Below are 26630 nucleotides of genomic sequence, written 5' to 3' on the forward strand. Positions count from 1 at the left end.
CTTCTTGCTTGTGGGCCAATGAGAAGGCTGCAATATCTTTGTCAGAGCTTAGCAACACCCCTAGCAACCAATAGGAAAGTTTCCTACCCCTTACTATATAAGAAACTCCCCAGCAGGCATTTTATGCTGTTTTTGCAGTCCTGAGAGAGAGAGAGAGAGAGAGAGAGAGAGCAGTGTCATTACTGTCCTATTCCTTATCGAATTACATTAGATAGTTAGTTAGCTCATATACAGTGGATATAAAAAGTCTACACACCCCTGTTAAAATGTCAGGTTTCTGTGATGTAGAAAAATGAGACAAAGATAAATCATTTTAGCATGGCACATTTTGACTTGGCAAGATTTGCCCACTCTTCTTTGCAAAAACACTCCAAATCTGTCAGATTGCGAGGACATCTCCTGTGCACAGCCCTCTTTAGATCACCCCACAGATTTTCAATCGGATTCAGGTCTGGGCTCTCGCTGGGCCATTCCAAAACTTTAATCTTCCTCTGGTAAAGCCATTCCTTTGTTGATTTGGATGTATGCTTTGGGTCGTTGTCATGCTGAAAGATGACGTTCCTCTTCATGTTCAGCTTTCTAGCAGAAGCCTGAAGGTTTCGTGCCAATATTGACTGATATTTGGAACCGTTCATAATTCCCTCTAGCTTAACTAAGGCCCCAGTTCCAGCTGAAGAAAAATAGTCCCAAAGCATGATGCTGCCACCACCATGCTTTACTGTGGGTATGGTGTTCTTTTGGTGATGTGCAGTGTTGTTTTTGCGCCAAACATATCTTTTGGGATTATGGCCAAAAAGTTCAACCTTGGTTTCATCAGACCATAACACCTTTCCCACATGCTTTTGGGAGACTTCAGGTGTGTTTTTGCAAAATGTAGCCTGGCTTGGATGTTCTTCTTTTTTCATTTTTTTCTTCCCTCCACCTAAAAGATTTCAGTTTGTTTTTCAATTGAGTTGTACAGTTTATAGGTCACAATAAAGGTGGAAAAAGTTCTGAAATGATTTATCTTTGACTCATTTTGTTATATCACAGAAACCTGACATTTTAACATGGGTGTGTAGACTTTTTATATCCACTGTATATAATACAGATAGTAAGTGGGTGATAGTCAGTGTAGGTTAGATAGTGATATAGTGTAGCTGATAGGTTCCAGTGCAGGGTGTTAGGTAGTGTGATAGGAATTAATGTTTCTCTGCTGTCCAATACATACATGCTACAGACATAGTACTGTGATGTCACAACAATACTTAGTGCACCAATCAGTAATATCTACTCAGACCTAATAAAATGTGAAGTTGCATGTATTGAGCAAAAAATATGCGCATCATTAGTGCCGATTTGCACAATGTCGAAAATAATGTCTGATTTGCGAATTTATTGTGACATATCGCGAAAACAAATATTACCTATGCCGCTCATCACTAATCTTAGATAGGCTTTCTAGACCTGCACCAGATTTATCACATGGGCTCAGATGATAGGGGCTGGACTCTATACCAACTGTTGGTTAGCTTACTTTGTGACAGATTATGTCACAAGCATTGCACCAAGATTTTGGCACAAAATGCCACATTTTAGGCCTTTTCCTTGATGCTCCATTCACTTTCTGCTTAGCTCCACTCACTTTCTGCTTAGCCAAATCCTTTTTTATAGCATGTTAGAAAAAAGTGTAGAAATCCTACATGCGCCAAACTGCTCCAATTTGCACCATTTTCTGTTGCAAAATATAGCAGTAAATTAGGGCCTTTGTATTTGAAATGATAGTCCCACAGGTTAGTCGCATTAACAGATCTATTAGTTTCATGCATCCAGCAGAGCCTCCTGCACAGAGCAGTTCCCTGAGCTGTTCATCCCCCATGCAGTTCTGTACATGCCACCATGTACCACATATGTACAAACCAGTGCTTTCAGAGAGGAGAATATCTCCATAAATGTGGCATTCAATGGAGTATGGCAAGATTCTTTTCTGCCAGACTGAAGTCGGAGGCATACAAAGGTACAGTAAAGGACAAATGCACATCTATGGAAGGATCACTATGGCACCATACAGTGGCGGAAATAATTATTTGACCCCTCACTGATTTTGTAAGTTTGTCCAATGACAAAGAAATGAAAAGTCTCAGAACAGTATCATTTCAATGGTAGGTTTATTGTAACAGTGGCAGATAGCACATCAAAAGGAAAATCGAAAAAATAACTTTAAATAAAAGATAGCAACTGATTTGCATTTCATTGAGTGAAATAAGTATTTGAACCCCTACCAACCATTAAGAGTTCTGGCTCCCACAGAGTGGTTAGACACTTCTACTCAATTAGTCACCCTCATTAAGGACACCTGTCTTAACTAGTCACCTGTATAAAAGACACCTGTCCACAGAATCAATCAATCAAGCAGACTCCAAACTCTCCAACATGGGAAAGACCAAAGAGCTGTCCAAGGATGTCAGAGACAAAATTGTAGACCTGCACAAGGCTGGAATGGGCTACAAAACCATTAGCAAGAAGCTGGGAGAGAAGGTGACAACTGTTGGTGCGATTGTTCGAAAATGGAAGGAGCACAAAATGACCATCAATCGACCTCGCTCTGGGGCTCCACGCAAGATCTCACCTCGTGGGGTGTCAATGGTTCTGAGAAAGGTGAAAAAGCATCCTAGAACTACACGGGAGGAGTTAGTTAATGACCTCAAATTAGCAGGGACCACAGTCACCAAGAAAACCATTGGAAACACATTACACCGCAATGGATTAAAATCCTGCAGGGCTCGCAAGGTCCCCCTGCTCAGGAAGGCACATGTGCAGGCCCGTCTGAAGTTTGCCAATGAACACCTGAATGATTCAGAGAGTGACTGGGAGAAGGTGCTGTGGTCTGATGAGACCAAAATAGAGCTCTTTGGCATTAACTCAACTCGCTGTGTTTGGAGGAAGAAAAATGCTGCCTATGACCCCCAAAACACCGTCCCCACCGTCAAGCATGGGGGTGGAAACATTTTGCTTTGGGGGTGTTTTTCTGCTAAGGGCACAGGACAACTTATTCGCATAAACGGGAAAATGGACGGAGCCATGTATCGTGAAATCCTGAGCGACAACCTCCTTCCCTCTGCCAGGAAACTGAAAATGGGTCGTGGATGGGTGTTCCAGCACGACAATGACCCAAAACATACAGCAAAGGCAACAAAGGAGTGGCTCAAGAAGAAGCACATTAAGGTCATGGAGTGGCCTAGTCAGTCTCCGGACCTTAATCCAATCGAAAACCTATGGAGGGAGCTCAAGCTCAGAGTTGCACAGAGACAGCCTCGAAACCTTAGGGATTTAGAGATGATCTGCAAAGAGGAGTGGACCAACATTCCTCCTAAAATGTGCGCAAACTTGGTCATCAATTACAAGAAACGTTTGACCTCTGTGCTTGCAAACAAGGGTTTTTCCACCAAGTATTAAGTCTTTTTTTGTTAGAGGGTTCAAATACTTATTTCACTCAATGAAATGCAAATCAGTTGCTATCTTTTATTTAAAGTTATTTTTTCGATTTTCCTTTTGATGTGCTATCTGCCACTGTTACAATAAACCTACCATTGAAATGATACTGTTCTGAGACTTTTCATTTCTTTGTCATTGGACAAACTTACAAAATCAGTGAGGGGTCAAATAATTATTTCCGCCACTGTATAAGAGCTGCAAGAAATCCATGTGTCTGAGCCTTATGGCATGTCCAGGCACAATACCATTAGTTGTCCAATACAATTTGCAATTTTTTTTTTACTTTTCTTCTATTGAGATTGGGTCATCCCAAAAATACTTAAACGCATTAACTTTCTTTCGTAGTAATATGACTCAATTATTCTGCCTTTTGTCTTCTTACAAGTTATTCGTTTAGTGAGGCAGTATCAATCCCAGTTGTGTTAGAAATATAAAAACATTAAATGAGCAGGAACATTTCTCACTAAAAAGAAATGGAGTGAATTCAGGCCAAATACAGGGTTTAGAATGCATTCTGCTCTGTTAATGCAGCATGCCAGATGCTTCCATTCCCTTCTATAAAAGATTGTAAAGACGTTTCCATAAAAGCTAACTTTCTGCAAATAAAAAATGAAAACCCCAAATCAGGAAACTCGTTGTGTAGCGAGTGCCACAATTTTATTACTTGTGTTTGCTTATGTAAATTCCTTCTTTCCTGCACTGGAGAGTTTTTTCCCCCCATTGTTATAAGCTTGTTTTTGTTGTCAAAGAGGATGCAGAAAAATTTACTAAGAAAATGCAGTCTGTATAATGCAACATAAACATTTACAGAAGGTTTGCCGCTTATAGGGCAATTAACAATCACGATATGCAATCTGTGGGGCCAGAATCAAGCTTATATTGTGTTTGCAAATCTGTTAAAACATGAGTTAAAAATCTTAACATGCAAAAATAGAAAAATGTTGGCTATCTTTTAGAGGGTGACAAAATAAAAGTAATATCAAGGAAAGTGCAATCATTGTTACATGTCTGTGAAGGTTCTCATTTATCCAGGTCATGATATATCTGTAAAGAATAACTCAAGGCAACTGGTAATATACTAATCATTGTTACAGTATTTACATTGAAAAAGGAATCTGTAGAGTGCTTAGGACATTGATTGGCTGCAGTGGTCACGTGACAAATCCAGACAAGTCACCACTGTTGCTTGTACAAACAGAGATAGGAGTATTAGACCAGCACAGCAGAGAACGGTGTTGGAGAAACAGGTTAGTATGTCATATTTATTTATTTTAAGATACCGTAATGTAGGGGTTGTCCAAGATTTTCAATTACCTTGGACAACCCCTTTACTGACGATACAAGGCATTTTGAACAATAGAAATGACTTTTTACTCTCAAAGTGACTGTACTGTAAGTTCTATCAGGGGTGTATCTATAGGCTCAAGGGCCCTGGTGCAAGAGTTCAGTTTTGGCCCCCCTTCCCTCAGTGCTATGTGGCAAGTGGCTGGGAAGCAAATAGCCTTCCTGCTGCAAAAAAATTAAACAGCGCCTCCACCATGCCAAATTCTCGACCTAACATCTTCCCTCAAGCCAGAGGTGTAACTTGAACATTCAAAAACTATAACAGAGCCCTCCCAGCATGCACTTTCTATAATACCTATGTCTTCTAATGTTACCAAATGGTCTTTGATCGCCCCCTCAGGCTCCAGAGCACGGTAGCATCTGATCTAAATTACTTGGTATTATTAAATGCACACTATCTGAATTTATAACTATTGATTCATGTCAAGTAGTATTTAGTAGAGGCTCATTTGAGAGCATTTGCGACCCATGCAGATAGCTATCCATCAGCTTTCCACATATTAATCAAGCAATTTCAACTCTTCACATAATTCTTGTAGACTCCTCTACAAGCATCTAAGGGGTTAAACGTCCCAGATCGGCACTTCTGCCAGTCTGGGCCAATATAACGGGATCCTGGCTCTCATGTAAGAGCCAAACCTTTATTTTCTGCTGTACAGGAGATGCGTGCAGAGCTTATTCTATGCCTAGTGGCCCGGTGGCCTAGAATAAACACCATTAATGACTGCCAAAAAAACACATATTGGTGGTCATTAAGGGGTTAACAATGTATCTCCTTTGCATGCTTCTACCTTCATCATGATCTTGCAGTGGTCATGGTGTGTTAGGCTACTTTCACACTAGCGTTATGCAGAGCTCAGTAAAAATTCTTCCGTTACTGATAATACAACCAACTGCATCCGTTGCGAACGGATCCGGTTGTATTATCTTTAACATAGTAATGACGGATCCGTCATGAACTCCATTGAAAGTCAATGGGGGATCGATCCGTTTTCTATCGTGTCAGATAGTGTCAGAGTTAAGCGGATCCCCATTGACTTGCATTGTGGGTCATGACGAAATTAGTATGGGAACGCAACCAAACGGGACGGAATGCATTTTGGAGCATTTCATTCTGTTCAGTTACGTTTTGTCCCCAATGATTATGAATGGGGACAAAACAGAAGTGTTTTTTTCAGGTATTGAGACCCTATGACGGATCTCAATACCGGAAAATAGAAACTCTAGTGTTAAAGTAGCCTTAGTTGTTTGTTGTGTTTAGTTAGAAGTAACCATCACCTTTTTTACATATTCGTGACATGGAAGATATGATCTTCATTTCTATGTTTGCCAAGTTTATGTAGCTAATAATAGCATTGTTACTTCAATTATGGTCTTTAGTCTCATTGTTACTGTGATTGGAATGTTAGGTTTTTTAAATCAATAAAACTTGAAAAAGTCTAAGGGGAAAAATAATTTTAAAGCTACTGTTAAATAGCATCAAATACCTGCCAATATGTCCTGTAAGCAACTTTTTTCTCTACTGTCATATATTGACAGCATATCTGGCTACATCTTAGGCTCTCCTCACTCAGGATTTATGGGTTATAGCAGAAGGACACTTTAAATTAGCAAAAGAAGCATTCAAAGTTCAAACATTCGATACTGCTGCAACATGTGCCGTAAGTAAATAGAGTTGAATAGGAGCAGTGTTGCAGCAACCAGCTATGCCTATTTCCAGAAACAAAGATATTCAGGACAGATGGTGTATCAGTCAGTGATGGCCTATCCAGATGATAGGCCAATAATAGAAAAATCCTGGAAAACATTTTAAATCAATGTTTAATTGGGAAAATATGTAATTTGTATTTAGTGACTTTATTATGTGTATATGTATAATATGTGTTGATATATCATGCAGGCACAGCATACCCAGAATATGTTACATTGCTATTTAGATGCATATTTTTATGCAGTTACATGGGAATTGTTGTGTTGGCAGCCCGTGCAAGCCGCTGCCCTATTCCTCCAAGAAGGCATGAATCTTACCAAGCCAGTCCCTCTGCTTCCTAGCAGTCCATATCAGCTTGTCCTCCTCTGACTATTGACAGCAAGCTCAGCCGCAAGTGTTGCACATGATCTCCTTATGAAGGCTGCAGTATGCAGTCCTTCTCCAGGTCCTGTTAGTCTGTCCCTAGGAAGTATGTGTGCATTCTCCCTGGACCTTAACCCCTTAAGGACTCAGCCCTATTTCACCTTAAGGACTTGGCCATTTTTTGCTAATCTGACCAGTGTCACTTTAAGTGCTGATAACTTTAAAACGCTTTTACTTACCCAGGCCTTTCTGCGATTGTTTTTTCGGCACATATTGTACTTCATGACACTGCTAAAATTGGGTCAAAAAAGTTAATTTTTTTTGCATAAAAAAATACCAAATTTACCAAAAATTTGCAAATTTCCAAGTTTTAATTTCTCTACTTCTATAATACATAGTAATACCTCAAAAAATAGTTATTACTTTACATTCCCCATATGTCTACTTCATGTTTGGATCATTTTGGGAATGATATTTTATTTTTTGGGGATGTTAGAAGGATCTTAGAAGTTTAGAAGCAAATCTTGAAATTTTTCTGAAATTATTTAAAAACCCAATTTTTAGGGACCAGTTCATAGAAACCACCCAAAATAGAAACCACCCAGAAATTACCCCATTCTATAAACTACACTTCTCAAGGTATTCAAAACTGATTTTACAAACTTTGCTAACCCTTTAGGTGTTCCACAAGAATTAATGGAAAATAGAGACAATTTCAAAATTTCACTTTTTTGGTAGATTTTCCATTTTAATAATTTTTTTCCAGTTACAAAGCAAGGGTAAACAGACAAACCAAACTCAATATTTATGGCCCTGATTCTGTAGTTTATAGGAACACCCCATATGTGGTCGTAAACCGCTGTACGGGCACACGGCAGGGCGCAGAAGGAAAGGAATGCCATACGGTTTTTGGAAGGCAGGTTTTGCTGGACTGTTTTTTTTTACACCCATGTCCCATTTGAAGCCCCCTGATGCACCCCTAGAGTAGAAACTCCATAAAAGTGACCCCATTTAAGAAACTACACCCCTCAAGGTATTCAAAACTGATTTTACAAACGTCGTTAACCCTTTAGGTGTTCCACAAGAATTAATGGAAAATAGAGATACAATTTCAAAATTTAACTTTTTGGGCAGATTTTCCATTTTAATAATTTTTTTCCAGTTACAAAGCAAGGGTTAACAGTCAAACCAAATTCAACATTTATGGCCCTGATTATGTAGTTTACAGAAACACCCCATATGTGGTCGTAAACCGCTGTACGGGCACACGGCAGGGCGCAGAAGGAAAGGAATGCCATACTGTTTTTGGAAGGCACGTTTTGCTGGACTGTTTTTTTTGACACCATGTCCCATTTGAAGCCCCCCTGATGCAACCCTAGAGTAGAAACTCCATAAAAGTGACCCCATCTAAGAAATTACACCCCTCAAGGTATTCAAAACAGATTTTATAAAAAATTTTGTTAACCCTTTAGATGTTCCACAAGAGTTATTGGCAAATGGAGATTAAATTTCAGAATTTCAATTTTTTTGCAAATTTTCCATTTTAATCAATTTTTCCCAGTAACAAAGCAAGGGTTAACAGCCAAAAAAACCTCAATATTTATGGCCCTGATTCTGTAGTTTACAGAAACACCCCATATGTAGTCGTAAACAGCTGTACGGGCACACGGCAGGGTGCAGAAGGAAAGGAATGCCAATACGGTTTTTGGAAGGCAGATTTTGCTGGACTGTTTTTTTTTACACCATGTCCCATTTGAAGCCCCCCTGATGCACCCCTAGAGTAGAAACTCCATAAAAGTGGCCCCATTTTAGAAACTACGGGATAGGGTAGCAGTATTGTTGGTACTAGTTTAGGGTACATATGATTTTTGGTTGCTCTATATTACACTTTTTGTGGGGCAAGATAACAAGAAATAGCTGTTTTGGCACCGTTTTTATTTTTTGTTATTTACAACATTCATCTGACAGGTTAGATTATGTGATATTTTTATAGACCAGGTTGTCACGGATGCGGCGATACCTAATATGTATACTTTTTTTTATTTATGTAAGTTTTACACAATGATTTCATTTTTGAAGCAAAAAAAATCATGTTTTAGTGTTTCCATAGTCTGAGAGCCATATTTTTTTCTGTTTTTGGGTGATTACCTTGGGTAGGGTACGATTTTGTCAGGATGAGATGACGGTTTTATTGGCACTATTTTGGGGTGCGTGTGACTTTTTGATCGCTTGCTATTACACTTTTTGTGATGTAAGGTGACAAAAAATAGTTCATTTAGCACAGTTTTTATTTAAAAATTTTTACGGTGTTCATCTGAGGGCGTTGTGATAAATTATTTCAGCGGGCATCCTGTTCCGATTAACCCCCGCCGGGCCGCAATCGCGGTTTAAACCCATGACGTACCGGTAGATCATGGGTCCTTAAGGACTCGGGAAACATGCCGTACCAGTACGTCATGCGTCCCTAAGGGGTTAAAGGGTCCACACACACCATAGTATTCCCCAGCCAATGCCTGGGCTCTACTGCTTACTTAAGGCGCCTTCCGCCTGTTTACCTCCACTGCCTGATCTGACCATAGCCCATTTAATGTATTGACCCTATGCCGCCTGGCATAACCTTTGACTAGTTTCACGTACTCACACAAACTTTGACTGTCATGACTACAAGTATTGCCTGACCATTTGGTGCAAAGCTCCAGTATCTCTGACCCCAGTGGGTCAGCTACCAACCACACCAGAACTATTCCAAAAACTAAACTATATATTGAAAATCCACCTTCGCTACCGCTGGAGTGGTGCCTCTCTCTCACCTCTCTTCAGAGAGACGGGCACACGGCAGGGCGCAGAAGGAAAGGAATGCAATACTGTTTTTGGAAGGCACGTTTTGCTGGACTGTTTTTTTGACACCATGTCCCATTTGAAGACCCCCTGATGCAACCCTAGAGTAGAAACTCTATAAAATTGACCCCATCTAAGAAACTACACCCCTTAAGGTATTCAAAACAGATTTTACAAACGTTGTTAACCCTTTAGATGTTCCACAAGAGTTATTGGCAAATGGAGATTAAATTTCAGAATTTCAATTTTTTTGCAAATTTTCCATTTTAATCCATTTTTCCCAGTAACAAAGCAAGGGTTAACAGCCAAGAAAAACTTAATATTTATGGCCCTGATTCTGTAGTTTACAGAAACACCACATATGTGGTCGTAAACAGCTGTACGGGCACACGGCAGGGTGCAGAAGGAAAGGAATGCCAATACGGTTTTTGGAAGGCAGATTTTGCTGGACTGTTTTTTTTGACACCATATCCCATTTGAAGCCCCCCTGATGCATCCCTAGAGTAGAAACTCCATAAAAGTGGCCCCATTTTAGAACCTACGGGATAGGGTGGCAGTATTGTTGGTACTAGTTTAGGGTACATATGATTTTTGGTTGCTCTATATTACACTTTTTGTGGGGCAAGATAACAAGACATAGCTGTTTTGGCACTGCTGAGTGACTGATATATGAGTAACTGAGATACGAGGGGAAAAAAAGAGGGGATTAGTCACAGACTCCTTAAGGTAAAAAGAGTCTGGGATATCCAGGCAGGGCGCCAAAGGGAAGGACCGTTAGTAAATGGTTTAAAATTCGGGTGTAATACGGGTGTGTTTGATTACTGGAGAGGTGGTAGGCAGCCACAGGTCTAGTGTCCAGACAGGGGAAAGCCTGCAATGGACATATTGTGAGTATAGGGAAAAAATAGACCTGTATCGGGCGCCAATAACCTCAAAAGTAATAGCCTGCTGGCGATAAAAATGGTCGATTGAGTGGTAACTTTGATATAGTGGTTTAAAAACACAACGTTTGTAAAAACGTGCAAAAAAAACTTAATTAAAACAGTAATGCTAGTTGATTAAAATCACAATGAGAATAAAAAAGGTATTTTGTAGTAAAAACTCACTTCACCCAGGAGGGGCAGGGTGGGATAAAGCACATAACACCCACTCTGCTTCCTCCTGCGCCTGGATCGCCTGTAAGATCGTCCGGAAATAACGGCAGTCACACTTGGAACTTCTGGTTATTTTCTTTTTATTGTGTTAGCACAGGGTAGGGGTAGGAGTAGGCTCAACGCGTTTCGGGGTCACTGGGATCCCCTTCATCAGGAGCATAAATGCATCATGCATAATGGCAGGTATTTATACAGGGAAAAAGGCGCCAAAGAACGCCAGAAAAAAGCGCCAAAAAAACGGGAGGTATTGGCGTCACTTCCGGTTTGCGTTCCAGGGTGGAACGCATTGTGGTAGGCTAAACTTGGAGTGGTTTCCGGTTTGCGTTCCAGCGTGGAACGCATCAAGAAGCATCTCGGCCTTGTAGTGGACCAGGAGGGGAAGCGACGTCACTTCCGGTGTGCGCTCCAGCTTGGAACGCATCGGCACCGCTGTAATGGATTGAATGTGGACCAGGAGGGGAAGCGACGTCACTTCCGGTATGTGTTCCAGCCTGGAACGCATCGGGACCGAGACGGCTGGGGGATCGGCACAAAAGTAATTTAACTTCTTGTCAGATATTATGGGTGGGTGTGGCGATGTTTGGGAGGGGTATCTAGTTTTATTTATGTATAATATAATATGGTATGCTGGCCAGGGAGAGGGAATTGGGTGTGGAGAAAACCGGAAGTGGTATAGGTTCCGGTGTGCGTTCCAGGGTGAAACGCACCACAGCTTCTCACAGGGATCATGGTGGAGAATGTCTGTGTATGGGAGGGAGGGGCAATATAGCTGTTGGTAATTGTTAGTCTGAAGGGAATGGCAGAGAAACACATTATGTATAGTAATATATTTTGATATATTCTATTATATTTTGACCAGGGTATTCTAACCGGCAATGACTGGTTTCTCTTATCCCATAGGGATATGAGGAGAATCGGGAGATATATGGTTTATATGGATCAGCAAGTAACATCTCCCTAAGTGTATATTTGTATATATACACATGTACACAAATATGTGCACAGGGAGGGGGGGATTTGTTCTATAGGTGGAAACGATGGGAAAAAGGGGAAAAAAATGGTTTGTAAGGGCATTTAGAAGAGATGAAGAAGTTAACAAGGAAATTAGAAAATACTGTAGAAATAAAAATTAGAAAGTGCTGTAGAAATAAAAAATGCTGTAGACTTCAAAAAGAAATAGAACGAATGCCCACCACTAAAGACGTTATAATACCGGAGAACTTCCAGACCTGCACATGGCGCAACATCCGTAAGGAACAACAACCCATTACGAATAATGAAGCGCCCAAAAGAGAAAGTAAGACTTTTAAAACATCACTGTTGGGGATTGCTAAAGACTATGTGAGAAACGAAATAGACTGGTTCTTTCTCGCAATCTATCTCCATCTAAAAATCATCCCGAGAGGTTTGAGGATCTCCCTCAAACCTACCTTTGAGGGGGACCCCATCTTCACCAAATCATGGTTGGAAGCCAGCGATGTTTGTTCCCTGAACTATATCAATCTACTACTAGAAAAAAGGAAAAAGATATGCATAAACCTAGGCGAACAACTTACCCACCTCCTAGACACAAACCCTGACACATCACTGGGTTTCACTACGAACACCCTTAGAGTATTTGAATATAATGAGGCTACAAAAAAATGTAGAAAATTATTCAGAGACCTAACAGATTACCATAATAACACTATCAGACCATGGGAGAGAAAACGTTTTCAACACACCCATCATACCTTTCCAGCGCAGCCTACCAGCCCCCACCAAAGACCATATATCGGTAACGCCAGCATACCCATCTCGTCACATGCTGTCACAAAACCATCCCGAGTCCCTTACACACAGAAAACTTGGATTCAAGGTAGAACCTTCTACAATAAAAATCACTACAAAAATCCCACGAATTTCAACCATTACAAACCTACATCCATTCCACAAACCATTGCAGCTATTCCTCAGCTTCCCTCCCTACTCCCACAAATCAGTTCCAGTGCCTCATCACCACCAACTACTCTCCTTTCCATCAGGACCACTCCCGACCTAGACAACTTGTCCATCTACAACACCCCACCTCCTATAACCCGCCACTCTCCCCAGCCTCCAGTGACTACCATTCCACCTACCCAAGTAGGTCCTGTAAAAAGCTCCATTCCTTCCCCCCTACCAAAAAAAACCCCATCCACTTCACCAATCGCCTACAATACTAACACTACCTCCGTCCTACCAAATCCAAACCCACCTGGGAATTACAACCTGTCCAGTTCTATTCTGAACACTACAACCCATTCCCTCTCCAGCACACCTTCAGACACTTTTTTAACCTTACCTTCCAATCTATCAGGAAGTCCTTTTTTAGGAATTCTTTCCCCAGGACCACTACCAACACCATCGACCACCCCAACCCAGAAAGTTATTTCAAGCACACAGCTGTTAAGTCCCTTCTTCACCCCAACCAACCACACCCCCCACCCGAACCCTCACCTACAGAACCGGAGAATCACCCAATTCTTCAGCCCACTACCAATGACACGAAAAAGACCAATAAAAGAAGAAGAGGATGCAGAGGAGGCAGACATAGACACACCAAAAAACTAAAAAACAAAAGGCCTGCGGCCGTCACCCAACACACCCAACCTGAACACCTAAACCCATCCCCCTCCACTAGTCCACCCAGCACCAATGCAACTACCACACCAAAAACCAATGGAATTTTTAATCTCTCCAAATATCCCCTAAAACCAGAAGAAATACTACTCTTAAATAAAGGCCTTTCCTTTTGCCCCACCTACTATCCAGACCCCTTCGAGCTATTTGTTGATCTGAATCAATTTATCAGAAGATTAACCCTCAAGAGACATTTCTCCATCAAAAACTTCACCGACGGAGAACACGATCCCCCAATCCACACTCCAGAGACCACCAGTCCCACCGATTCTGTGGAGATTTGCATGGTCACCTCCAACGAACCTCCTCCTATACCTTCCAACCTGAAACCCAAATCCTCTTTCTACCCTCTAGGAAGTAGAGGCCCCCATCTAGAAACTTTTTTCAATCTAGTCCTCGAAGATTTCAAAACCCTAACCAAAGCCCAATCCATCAAACATCCGCTCAATCTCAAAACCCATGAGAACAGAGCCTTGAAGGCTCTAAAAAACAATGGTGACATAGTCATAAAGAACGCTGATAAAGGGGGAGGAGTCGTCATTATGGATCACAGCTACTATTTAGAAGAATCCAATAGAATCCTGTCAGACAACAACTACTACAGAACCATTCCAAGTGACCCAACACCTATTTTTAAAAAAAATCTCCAGTCACTAATAGACTCTGGCTTCTCTTCGGGAATCATTAATAAAAAAGAAAAAGCATTCCTTTACAATAACCATCCCACAACAGCCCGTTTTGATTTTTTACCCAAGATCCACAAATCCATTGAAAATCCTCCAGGCAGACCGATCATATCCGGCATTGACTCCCTCACATCCAATCTGTCCGCTTACGTGGACAATTTTCTGCAAAAGTATGTTATCAAACTTCCCTCCTATCTTAGAGATTCCGCACATCTAATCAACATTCTAGACACAGTCCAATGGAAAACAAACTACCATTGGGTAACACTAGATGTAAGCTCCCTCTACAGCAACATCCAACATGAATTAGGCCTGCAAGCAATTAAACATTTTTTATCCCAAGATCAAGAAATGCCCTCGGTTCAAAAAGAATTTATCCTCCGATCCATCCACTTTATTCTTCACCATAACATTTTCACCTTCAATAAAAAATTCTTCCTACAAACCAAGGGGACAGCAATGGGGACAAAATTTGCCCCCTTTTATGCCAATTTATTTGTAGGCCTTTTTGAGGAAAGGCTGGGCCTCCTCTCCCATGACCAGATTATATTCTACAAAAGATATATTGATGACATCATAATGATCTGGGATGGACGAGAGGAGGATCTAGTTAACTTCATCAAGGACCTTAACACCAACAACTGGGGCCTACAATTTAGCTCTGAACACGACCCCCAGGAAGCCATTTTTTTAGACATCCATATCAAAACCCTAACAAATAAAATCACCACCCAAACGCACTTCAAAAAAGTCGATGCGAACAGCTACCTCGAATATTCCAGCTGTCACTACTCCAAATGGAAAAATAACATTCCATTTGGTCAAATGAAAAGAATCAGAAGAAACTGCTCAAGCGACCAAGTAATGAAGGAACAACTAGAGATCATCAAAAACAGATTTAAGGAAAAGGGGTACCCCAAAAAACTAATCAATGCTACTGCAAAGAAGGTTTGCACCCTTAATCAGAAAGCCACTCTTACATCGACCCGACCCAAAACCACAACCGACGTGAAATATCAATACAACCTCATCACCCGTTTTAATGCAAAACACAAAAATATCAGGCAGATACTAAATAAACATTGGGACATCCTCTTAAAGGATCCAATCTTAAGAGACTCCTTACCCAGACAACCATCCCTCACATTCAGAAGAGCCCAAACTCTGAAAAATTTAATCGCCCCATCTTGCCCTAAATTAGAAACAAAAAAATAGATTTTGCCTCTTGGGATCACTCAAGAGACAAGTCTGACAGGAATACGGAAATGCCGACTCAAAAAATGCCTATGTTGCACCATGATCACTCAGGGCACAAAAGAACTATCTATTGATAGACCAAAAGAGGCCCCTAAGGAAATATGGAACATAAAACAAGATCTACATTGCGGCACAAAAAACGTGATTTATCTACTCACCTGTCCCTGCAAACTCAAATACGTTGGGAGAACCACACAAACAGTCAGGGAAAGAATGAACGAGCATCGCTCTAACATCAGACGAGGCGTTCTAACCCACAGCGTGTCCCGACATTACTCAGAAAAACATAACAAGGACCCATCTACACTAAAAGTTTCACCCATAGAACATATAACCACCTCATACCAACAACTCTGCCGGAAGGAAATGCATTGGATCTACCGCTTTAACACCCTAACACCCTTCGGACTCAACGAATCAATGGAATATTCAAATTACTAACCAGTACCTCCAATCACCACTCACCATAACAACACACCATAAAACCTTTTATAAAAAACCTATACACATAAAATATTATCCCTTAAACAACCATCATAGGTCCTTCCGCACATCACCAACACATCTTTTACGGTTAACCCACGGACGAAATTCATAATATAATAAAATAATAATATTGAAATAACATCCGAAATAATTTTTTCCTATTTATTTATCCATCCCCATTTTCTATATTTTTTTATTTTATCATATATTTTTTTACATTTTTTATACTTTTTTATACTTTCTATAGCAACCTCTATCCACTCTGTCTTTTAATACATTTTATCATCATTATATAGCGCTCCTCGAGTGATATTTTTATTGAGCTCCACGATAATAATTATTTATGGCACACCACTCCATTCATTTACACACATGTCCTTCCTTGGAACAAAAATATACTCGTCTGTTCCAAGACACCGACACACAGATCGCCTTTTTTAAAATAATTTAGGATAATAAATAAAAAATAATTTTTTATTTTTTTATTTTTTATATATTTTTTTAATCTCTGCACGATCTTTATACAATCCATGTAACCCTCCTTCCCCGATCCCGCAAAATACACACACATTTTATTCATCAGACCTCCATTTTCCATTCTTTTTTATTTCTACAGCACTTTCTAATTTTTATTTCTACAGTATTTTCTAATTTCCTTGTTAACTTCTTCATCTCTTCTAAATGCCCTTACAAACCATTTTTTTCCCCTTTTTCCCATCGTTTCCACCTATAGAACAAATCCCCCCCTCCATGTGCACATATTTGTGTACATGTGTATATATACAAATATATACTTAGGGAGATGTTACTTGCTGATCCATATAAACCATATATCTCCCGATTCTCCTCATATCCCTATGGGATAAGAGAAACCAGTCATTGCCGGTTAGAATACCCTGGTCAAAATATAATAGAATATATCAAAATATATTACTATACATAATGTGTTTCTCTGCCATTCCCTTCAGACTAACAATTACCAACAGCTATATTGCCCCTCCCTCCCATACACAGACATTCTCCACCATGATCCCTGTGAGAAGCTGTGGTGCGTTTCACCCTGGAACGCACACCGGAACCTATACCACTTCCGGTTTTCTCCACACCCAATTCCCTCTCCCTGGCCAGCATACCATATTATATTATACATAAATAAAACTAGATACCCCTCCCAAACATCGCCACACCCACCCATAATATCTGACAAGAAGTTAAATTACTTTTGTGCCGATCCCCCAGCCGTCTCGGTCCCGATGCGTTCCAGGCTGGAACGCATACCGGAAGTGACGTCGCTTCCCCTCCTGGTCCACATTCAATCCATTACAGCGGTGCCGATGCGTTCCAAGCTGGAGCGCACACCGGAAGTGACGTCGCTTCCCCTCCTGGTCCACTACAAGGCCGAGATGCTTCTTGATGCGTTCCACGCTGGAACGCAAACCGGAAACCACTCCAAGTTTAGCCTACCACAATGCGTTCCACCCTGGAACGCAAACCGGAAGTGACGCCAATACCTCCCGTTTTTTTGGCGCTTTTTTCTGGCGTTCTTTGGCGCCTTTTTCCCTGTATAAATACCTGCCATTATGCATGATGCATTTATGCTCCTGATGAAGGGGATCCCAGTGACCCCGAAACGCGTTGAGCCTACTCCTACCCCTACCCTGTGCTAACACAATAAAAAGAAAATAACCAGAAGTTCCAAGTGTGACTGCCGTTATTTCCGGACGATCTTACAGGCGATCCAGGCGCAGGAGGAAGCAGAGTGGGTGTTATGTGCTTTATCCCACCCTGCCCCTCCTGGGTGAAGTGAGTTTTTACTACAAAATACCTTTTTTATTCTCATTGTGATTTTAATCAACTAGCATTACTGTTTTAATTAAGTTTTTTTTGCACGTTTTTACAAACGTTGTGTTTTTAAACCACTATATCAAAGTTACCACTCAATTGACCATTTTTATCGCCAGCAGGCTATTACTTTTGAGGTTATTGGCGCCCGATACAGGTCTATTTTTTCTTAAGTTTTTTTCCCTATATGAGTAACTGCCCATACTTAATTAAATACACTTATGTCTTAAGAAATACAAGGTAGTAACCGCGCGGATTACAGCACCTTCCTCTAGAGTTTAGAAAATTCAACAATTAAAGAGATGTACTTGCCGTTGTGGACATAAAGAAGGGAGAAGATGTCTTTATAGGATAGCAATGTTCCTCCTCTGCTGCTTCTTGCTTACACCCAACAGTTGTGCTCTGCTCCGGCCAGTAGCTAGCATGCTCGTGGGGAAGCTGGCAAGTGATTGCTGTGAGACAGCTTCTGTGTTACGTCACACATCTCTATGGATGCCTGTAAGGACCAAAAAAACCTTACGACGCATTTCGGAATAATCGGATTCCTTCATCAGGGATAGATGTTTATCGTCCTCCTTGGAGTTAAATAAGGGTCCTTTTCCCATAGCAACTCCTTGCCCCATTCATTTGCGGCTCTATCTCTTCTTCATTCTACAGTTCTGAGTTCATTATACATTTGATTCTCCCACTCCTTTGGATAGTTAATTAATCAAAGGGATAATTCTCTCCATCTTTGCCCCATATATGTCCATTCCAGAGGACCAGGTTTGCATCCAGTAGGCCCGGCAAACTTGAAGGACACAAAGCATATTTTACAATTATTGAGAAGTATAAAGTGGGAGAAGGATTATATTCTAGGAATGTTGGACGTCACTTGACTTTATACTATAATAGAAAATACAAAAGGAAGAGAGGCCACTGAATTTTTCATAGAAAGGGAAAGTAAAATGTTGAAGGAACAAATAAAATTTTTGGGAGAATGTATTACATTTATTCTAACCCACAACTATTTTAAATATGAGAACGATTTTTACCTTCAGACGTGGGGGACTACGATGGGGACTAGGTTCGCACCTCCCCAATTTGCATATCGGGAGGTGGGAGGAGCTCACCATCCACCCACAGGGCCTACTGGATGCAAACCTGGTCCTCTAGAAAAGGTTCATAGATGACATTATTTTTATTTGGAAAGGAGGGGAAGTTTTACTCCAAAAAATTTGAGAGGATATTATTAAAAATTATTTTTACCTTCATTTTACACCAAATTGGAGTCGAACTGAGATATGGTACATTTTTTACACCTAACCATATTCATCAAAGAAGGAAAAATACATACCAAAACATACTACAAACCCACGGATAGCAATAGTTTTATCTCTCTGGACAGTTGCCACCTACCAATATGGCTGACGAATATTCCTCGTAGTCAATATATTAGACTAAGGAGGAATTGTACCACTGTAGAGCAATGTGAGGAGGAAGCTGATAAACTCCATAGGAAATTTGAGGAAAAATGTTATAAAAAAAAATCAATTAGAACCAATAAAACAAGAGGTGAGAAAAGTGGATCGGAAAGCTTTATTGCAAAACAGAACACAAGAGAAAATAACAAAAATGGAGGAAATAGGCCAGATAGGGACATGATCAAGGTCCCAATAATAACACAATACAGTGAAAGGGGGGGGGGGTACATTTAAACGGATCATTAAGCGTCATTGGGACATTCTAAAACAGGACAAAACTATAGGTGAAAAGATACCGGAATACCCAATATTTACATTTAGGAAAGCACAGAACTTAGCGAACGTTATAGCTCTATTCATACGGTCAAATTAATCAACTACCACAAATGGACACAAAGTGAATAAAAAAGGTTTCTTTCCATGCAAAATGTGCATTAATTTCTGCTTGGTAAAACAAAAATACCCCGTTATAGAAATAAAGAATGGATCAGACTCATTTAAAATTGAAAATCATCTTACATGTAACACAAAGGGGGTTATTTATTACATCAAATGTCCTTGTGGTAAATTATATGTAGGATCGACAAAACGCCCCATAAAAATAAGAATAAGAGAACATATTAGAAATATTGAAAAAAATTGAAGGCCACCCCCTATCACGACACTTCATGGAAAATCAAGGAGGAAAATTCCAAGGTTTGTCTTATGGAGGAGGGATCGAAAAAGTAAAATTTGATGTAAGGGGTGGAAATCATGTTTAAAAAATGTCAAGATGTGAGAGTAGATGGATATATAAATTAAATAGTCTAGCACCAAAAGGACTAAATCAAGAAATAGAGCTGTTTGCGTTCCAATAGGAACATGGTTAATTATAACCAAAAATAAAAATGTGAATCCATTAGACAGTACATAAAGGCAAAAATATAGTATGAGAATGTCTTCTTCTTAATAGGAATGGACATATATGGGGCAAAGATGGAGAGAATTATCCCTTTGATTAAATAACTATCCAAAGGAGAGGGAGAATGGAATGTATAATGAACTCAGAACTGTAGAATGAAGAAGAGATAGAGCTGCAAATGAATGGGGAAAGGAGTTGCTATGGAAACTGGATGCCTATTTAACTCCAAGGAGGATGATAAACATCTATCCCTGATGAAGGAATCCAATTATTCTGAAATCCGTCTGAAGGTTTTTGGTCCTTAGGGGCAACCATAGAGGCGTCTGACGTCACACAGAAGCTCTCTCACAGCAATCACTTGCCGGCTTCCCCATGCGCACGCTAGCTACCAGCCAGAGCAGCAGAGGAGGAACATCACTCTCCTATAAAGAGTAGGACTGAGTCATCTTCTACCGTCTTTATGTCCACAATTGCAAGCACATCTCTTTAATTGTTGAATCTTCTATACTCTAGAAGAAGGTAACGTAATCCGCGTGGTTACTACTTTGTTTTTCTATTCCAAAAACTGGTGGCTCTCCTGGAAGTCCATATCCCTGTAAAAAGTTAATACCAGGGGACTGCCTGGATAAAGCTCTTAGGTCTAGCCCAAAAACAAACTGGTTGGTTGGCGCAGTGGTTCCACACCAACTGCCCTTAACAGGGATTTGAATATACAGTGTTTAGTATATATTTCATGTTTTGTGAGTACATAGTAAAGAGTTTGTTTCATGTAGTCTATTAAAGTAGCTCTTTTAGGTATATCATGGCATAAAGTTTCATTAGGGCACATGGACATTGTTGGTACTTGCATCCCTGGATCCGATGAAAGCTGTAATGGCACCGGACGGGGTTAAAAGCAGAGTGTGCTTGGCGTGCACGCTGACCTGCATTCCCTGGATTTTGTGTGGCTGTCATGGCCCATGAACAGGTGGGAACTAGCGTTAGGGACCACTCAAATGGAGGCAACCTTGACGTGGTGAGTGGCTTATTACGCTTTGGCCAAAATGTACACCAATGTCTCATCCAGCATGGAGGCAGGGCAGAATGCTGGATATAGAGTGCGATCACATTTATATTCTCCGTTTGTACTGTATATGTATTTCGCCATAGTGGTCTGCACCTATATACAGGTTGTGCTGACTCAATTCCCCAAAATTTTTCTTTGTAGTATGTATTGGAGGCGTGGCGATCTCCTTTGAGTCATGCACACCTGACCAGTCAATCTGTCCTGGAGGCTGGTTTTAAAGTCAGTATAAAACTGAGTCTGCTTATATAGAACCTACCAGTGGCCATTTGGCTCCAGGAGAAGTATATGGTGGGCTCAGCGTGCATGTTGGTACTTGCATCCCTGGATCCGATTAAAGCTGTAATGGCACCGGACGGGGTTAAAAGCAGAGTGTGCTTGGCGTGCACGCTGACCTGCATTCCCGGGATTTTGTGTGGCTGTCATGGCCCATGAACAGGTGGGAACTAGCGTTAGGGACCACTCAAATGGAGGCAACCTTGACGTGGTGAGTGGCTTATTACGCTTTGGCCAAAATGTACACCAATGTCTCATCCAGCATGGAGGCAGGGCAGAATGCTGGATATAGAGTGCGATCACATTTGTATTCTCCGTTTGTATATGTATTTTGCCATAGTGGTCTGCACCTATATACAGGTTGTGCTGACTCAATTCCCCAAAATTTTTCTTTGTAGTATGTATTGGAGGCGTGGCGATCTCCTTTGAGTCATGCACACCTGACCAGTCAATCTGTCCTGGAGGCTGGTTTTAAAGTCAGTATAAAACTGAGTCTGCTTATATAGAACCTACCAGTGGCCATTTGGCTCCAGGAGAAGTATATGGTGGGCTCAGCGTGCATGTTGGTACTTGCATCCCTGGATCCGATGAAAGCTGTAATGGCACCGGACGGGGTTAAAAGCAGAGTGTGCTTGGCGTGCACGCTGACCTGCATTCCCTGGATTTTGTGTGGCTGTCATGGCCCATGAACAGGTGGGAACTAGCGTTAGGGACCACTCAAATGGAGGCAACCTTGACGTGGTGAGTGGCTTATTACGCTTTGGCCAAAATGTACACCAATGTCTCATCCAGCATGGAGGCAGGGCAGAATGCTGGATATAGAGTGCGATCACATTTGTATTCTCCGTTTGTATATGTATTTCGCCATAGTGGTCTGCACCTATATATAGGTTGTGCTGACTCAATTCCCCAAAATTTTTCTTTGTAGTATGTATTGGAGGCGTGGCGATCTCCTTTGAGTCATGCACACCTGACCAGTCAATCTGTCCTGGAGGCTGGTTTTAAAGTCAGTATAAAACTGAGTCTGCTTATATAGAACCAACCAGTGGCCATTTGGCTCCAGGAGAAGTATATGGTGGGCTCAGCGTGCATGTTGGTACTTGCATCCCTGGATCCGATGAAAGCTGTAATGGCACCGGACGGGGTTAAAAGCAGAGTGTGCTTGGCGTGCACGCTGACCTGCATTCCCTGGATTTTGTGTGGCTGTCATGGCCCATGAACAGGTGGGAACTAGCGTTAGGGACCACTCAAATGGAGGCAACCTTGACGTGGTGAGTGGCTTATTACGCTTTGGCCAAAATGTACACCAATGTCTCATCCAGCATGGAGGCAGGGCAGAATGCTGGATATAGAGTGCGATCACATTTGTATTCTCCGTTTGTATATGTATTTCGCCATAGTGGTCTGCACCTATATACAGGTTGTGCTGACTCAATTCCCCAAAATTTTTCTTTGTAGTATGTATTGGAGGCGTGGCGATCTCCTTTGAGTCATGCACACCTGACCAGTCAATCTGTCCTGGAGGCTGGTTTTAAAGTCAGTATAAAACTGAGTCTGCTTATATCGAACCTACCAGTGGCCATTTGGCTCCAGGAGAAGTATATGGTGGGCTCAGCGTGCATGTTGGTACTTGCATCCCTGGATCCGATAAAAGCTGCAATGGCACCGGACGGGGTTAAAAGCAGAGTGTGCTTGGCGTGCACGCTGACCTGCATTCCCTGGATTTTGTTTGGCTGTCATGGCCCATGAACAGGTGGGAACTAGCGTTAGGGACCACTCAAATGGAGGCAACCTTGACGTGGTGAGTGGCTTATTACGCTTTGGCCAAAATGTACACCAATGTCTCATCCAGCATGGAGGCAGGGCAGAATGCTGGATATAGAGTGCGATCACATTTGTATTCTACATCTCTTTAATTGTTGAATCTTCTATACTCTAGAGGAAGGTGACGTAATCCGCGTGGTTACTACTTTGTATTTCTATTCCAAAAACTGGTGGCTCTCCTGGAAGTCCATATCCCTGTAAAAGGTTAATACCAGGGGACTGCCTGGATAAAGCTCTTAGGTCTAGCCCAAAAACAAACTGGTTTGTTGGCGCAGTGGTTCCACACCAACTGCCCTTAACAGGGATTTGAATATACAGTGTTTAGTATATATTTCATGTTTTGTGAGTACATAGTAAAGAGTTTGTTTCATGTAGTCTATTAAAGTAGCTCTTTTAGGTATATCATGGCATAAAGTTTCATTAGGGCACATGGACATTGTAGATATGAGGTTCTCATTCGAGATTCCTTTCCATCGATAACATTAGAGTGACTTTGTATCTGGCAGATTTTGTGGCAGATATTTCTGCAACTGAAAAAAGAAACCTTTCAGTCGCAAAAAATTTCTGCAAAAAAATCTGCCACATGTAAAGGGACTAGGGATGAGAGAATCGATTCTTATCAATCAACTCATCTCCTCATAGTTCTACACCTGCGAGGGGCTATATCAACCATCCCTAACAATCTCATACCAGTAGCAGCAGCAGAGCCTTTGCGGTTGCGCCACTATTTGGCGCAGTAGCCTAGATGGAGCAAGATGTCCAGCCATGTTAATCAAGTGGCAGGGGGTGTTTTCCACTACAGATGTAGGTCTCTAATTGAGGAGACGAATTGATTCATAAGAACCAATTTGCACTTCTCTAAAAGGCACCAATACACATCTGCTTACACAGAGAAAACCTCTCAGTAGTCTGTACAATACCTATTCAGAAGATTACTTTCTGATGAGCATGTCTAGTGGATTTTGATAAGGCAAAAATAACTTTCCATTGATTCCTGAAAGTTTTTTTTTTTTTAACACTATTTCACATATGAGTCAATATATTAGACAATAGTATACATGCGGTAACAAGAGCATTACCTTTCACCCTATATATCTAATATGGAATTTGCTATACATTTCACTCTGCATCATTAACTCTTGGATTACTTCACCATATAAGAACTGTCAAAAGATAATTATGCATACGAAACACAGCTATCCCTCAGATATGCCCAAAGTTGACTTAACGTCTCTGGATTCTGTCACGTAAAGACTTGTGACTCCAGAGAAATGAGAGATCATATTCATTTGCATTTAAAATATGGAATAGTAATGACTGTGCACAGCGTTTTGAGAAAGCAGCCTCTCCTAAGACAGGGAAACATGAAATGTATAACCATTATTTAACCTGCCCGTTGAGTAAATGTGCAAGGCTCAAATCTCTTGGCTCACGATATGCTGATATTTCTTTGCCTGCTTTATTTGGTTTTATGCCTTTATATTATTGTTAACCAGTAAAGTGCATTATATTACTAATCTAAAAGAAACACATTGGGGGAGATTTACTATGCATGTTGTGCCAAAATTATGGTGTAAAATGCGCCAAAAAGAATGGAGGTTTAATTTGCACCAAATATATCAACTGTTTTCCCGACAATTTTCAACATAAAGAATGCATCATGCCAGAAATGAGTTATAAATGTCAAAGTGGGCGAGACTATCAAATTGGCGTATATTAATCCTCATTTATCATCCTTTTATGGGCAGAAATGGCTCAAATTGTTGCGGACAATTAGGCTAGATTATGTGGTGGTGTTTTGTGTAAAAAGTAGCATTTATGGCATAAAGAAGCAACTTTATTTCAAAAAGTTGCATTTATGAAAAGATAAACCAATCTGTCGTGGGAACAAGTCACAGGCAAGTATTAAAACAGGAAGATATAAATTAGCTAAACAGCAAGGTTTTGTCAGTAAAATGACATTCAACAAAAACAAAACAATGACAAAAACATCATGAGTCTGAGACTAGTCGCAATTCCCAGTGGAAAAGTCGCAAATATGTTTCAAAAGTCGCAAGTGTGGTCTGGACATGGATGGCTTAAATGGCGCGTTTCAGTTTTAAAAAGTCTCATTTTAGTGCTATTGGTGTTAAAATGTCACAAATCAAGAGACATAGGCGGATAATCAAGTTGATATTTTAAAAAAAGTCACATTTTTCAAGTGGAGTGCGCCTTTAGATATGAGTTAAAACAAATCACCACTTTTGATTTGTAATGTAAATATTTATTTTGTGCCATAATTGATAAATGTCCCCCATTATCTCTTGTATTTCAGCTGCAGACTAGTTTGACTGAACCAATGACATTGTCCAAGTCCATATCCCTTCCTCGGAGCGCGTATTGGCATCATATCACCAGACAAAACAGCGTTGGTCAAATTTACAGCTTACAAGGCAAGTGGTTTAAAAATAAAGCTTTGTGCCTCTTACTTTATTTCATGCTGAGCAAGAACTCATTCAAATTGCCTTTTTTCTTTTGGTTGCTTGTCTTCCTTTCGTTTCAATTTATCAGCTGTCATAAACCTCTGTGGGAACTCTGTTTCTTAAAATTGGCATTTTTTGTTATCTTTTTTGCAAGTGATGGCAAATCACTACGTATTCAGCTCAGGCAATTTAGAGGTGACTTTTCGAACTTTACCATGCAAATTGTTATCATCAAACTATTTGTTTATATCATGCTTTTATGTTCTGCCTCCTGATGAGATCTTTAGATGTTCTAAAATAGGATATTCTGATTTCCATAAAGTGGACAAATATAATTTAATGTTTATTTGTAGGATCTTTGCTCCGAGTTGCATGCAAGTAATGTTCATTTATTCTGTATGCTATCTCCCGAGCCACATAGAAAGTGTCTGATTAAATTCCTTATCCTCAGTCTCTTCTACATAAAGAATGCAAATGTGCCTTTCTTTACGGTTTTCTGAGGAGCATAGTAGTGAAAAGTCATATGAATCATTTCGTGTAAAATTTCTGCCTTATACAATTAAAGGGGATGTCTTACTTTGGCAAATGGCATTTGTTATGTAGAGGAAGTTAATACCAGGCAATTACTAATGTATTGTGATTATTCATATTGCTTTCTTTGCTGGCAATCAATCACATTATACATGTGAAACTCGAAAAATTTGAATACCGTGCAAAGTTAATTTATTTCAGTAATCCAACTTAAAAGGTGAAACTAACATATGTGATAGACTCATTACATGCAAAGCGAGATATTTCAAGCCTTTATTTGTTATATTTTGGATG

At 40.5% G+C, this 26630-nt stretch overlaps 1 protein-coding gene across 1 annotated transcript in view; it reads left to right on the forward strand.

Annotated features, from left to right (window-relative positions):
* DOK6 (docking protein 6) overlaps nt 1-26187 on the forward strand; it is a 373397-nt gene extending 347210 nt beyond the window's left edge. The window contains exons 8-10 of the mRNA XM_040433916.1: nt 25658-25800; nt 25894-26000; nt 26159-26187. Of these exons, the coding sequence (XP_040289850.1) occupies nt 25658-25800; nt 25894-26000; nt 26159-26187 (279 nt within the window). The remainder of the gene's footprint in view (nt 1-25657; nt 25801-25893; nt 26001-26158) is intronic.
* The last annotated feature ends 443 nt before the right edge of the window (nt 26188-26630 follow it).

Source organism: Bufo bufo, chromosome 5 (assembly GCF_905171765.1).
Source record: "Bufo bufo chromosome 5, aBufBuf1.1, whole genome shotgun sequence".
NCBI lineage: Eukaryota > Metazoa > Chordata > Amphibia > Anura > Bufonidae > Bufo > Bufo bufo.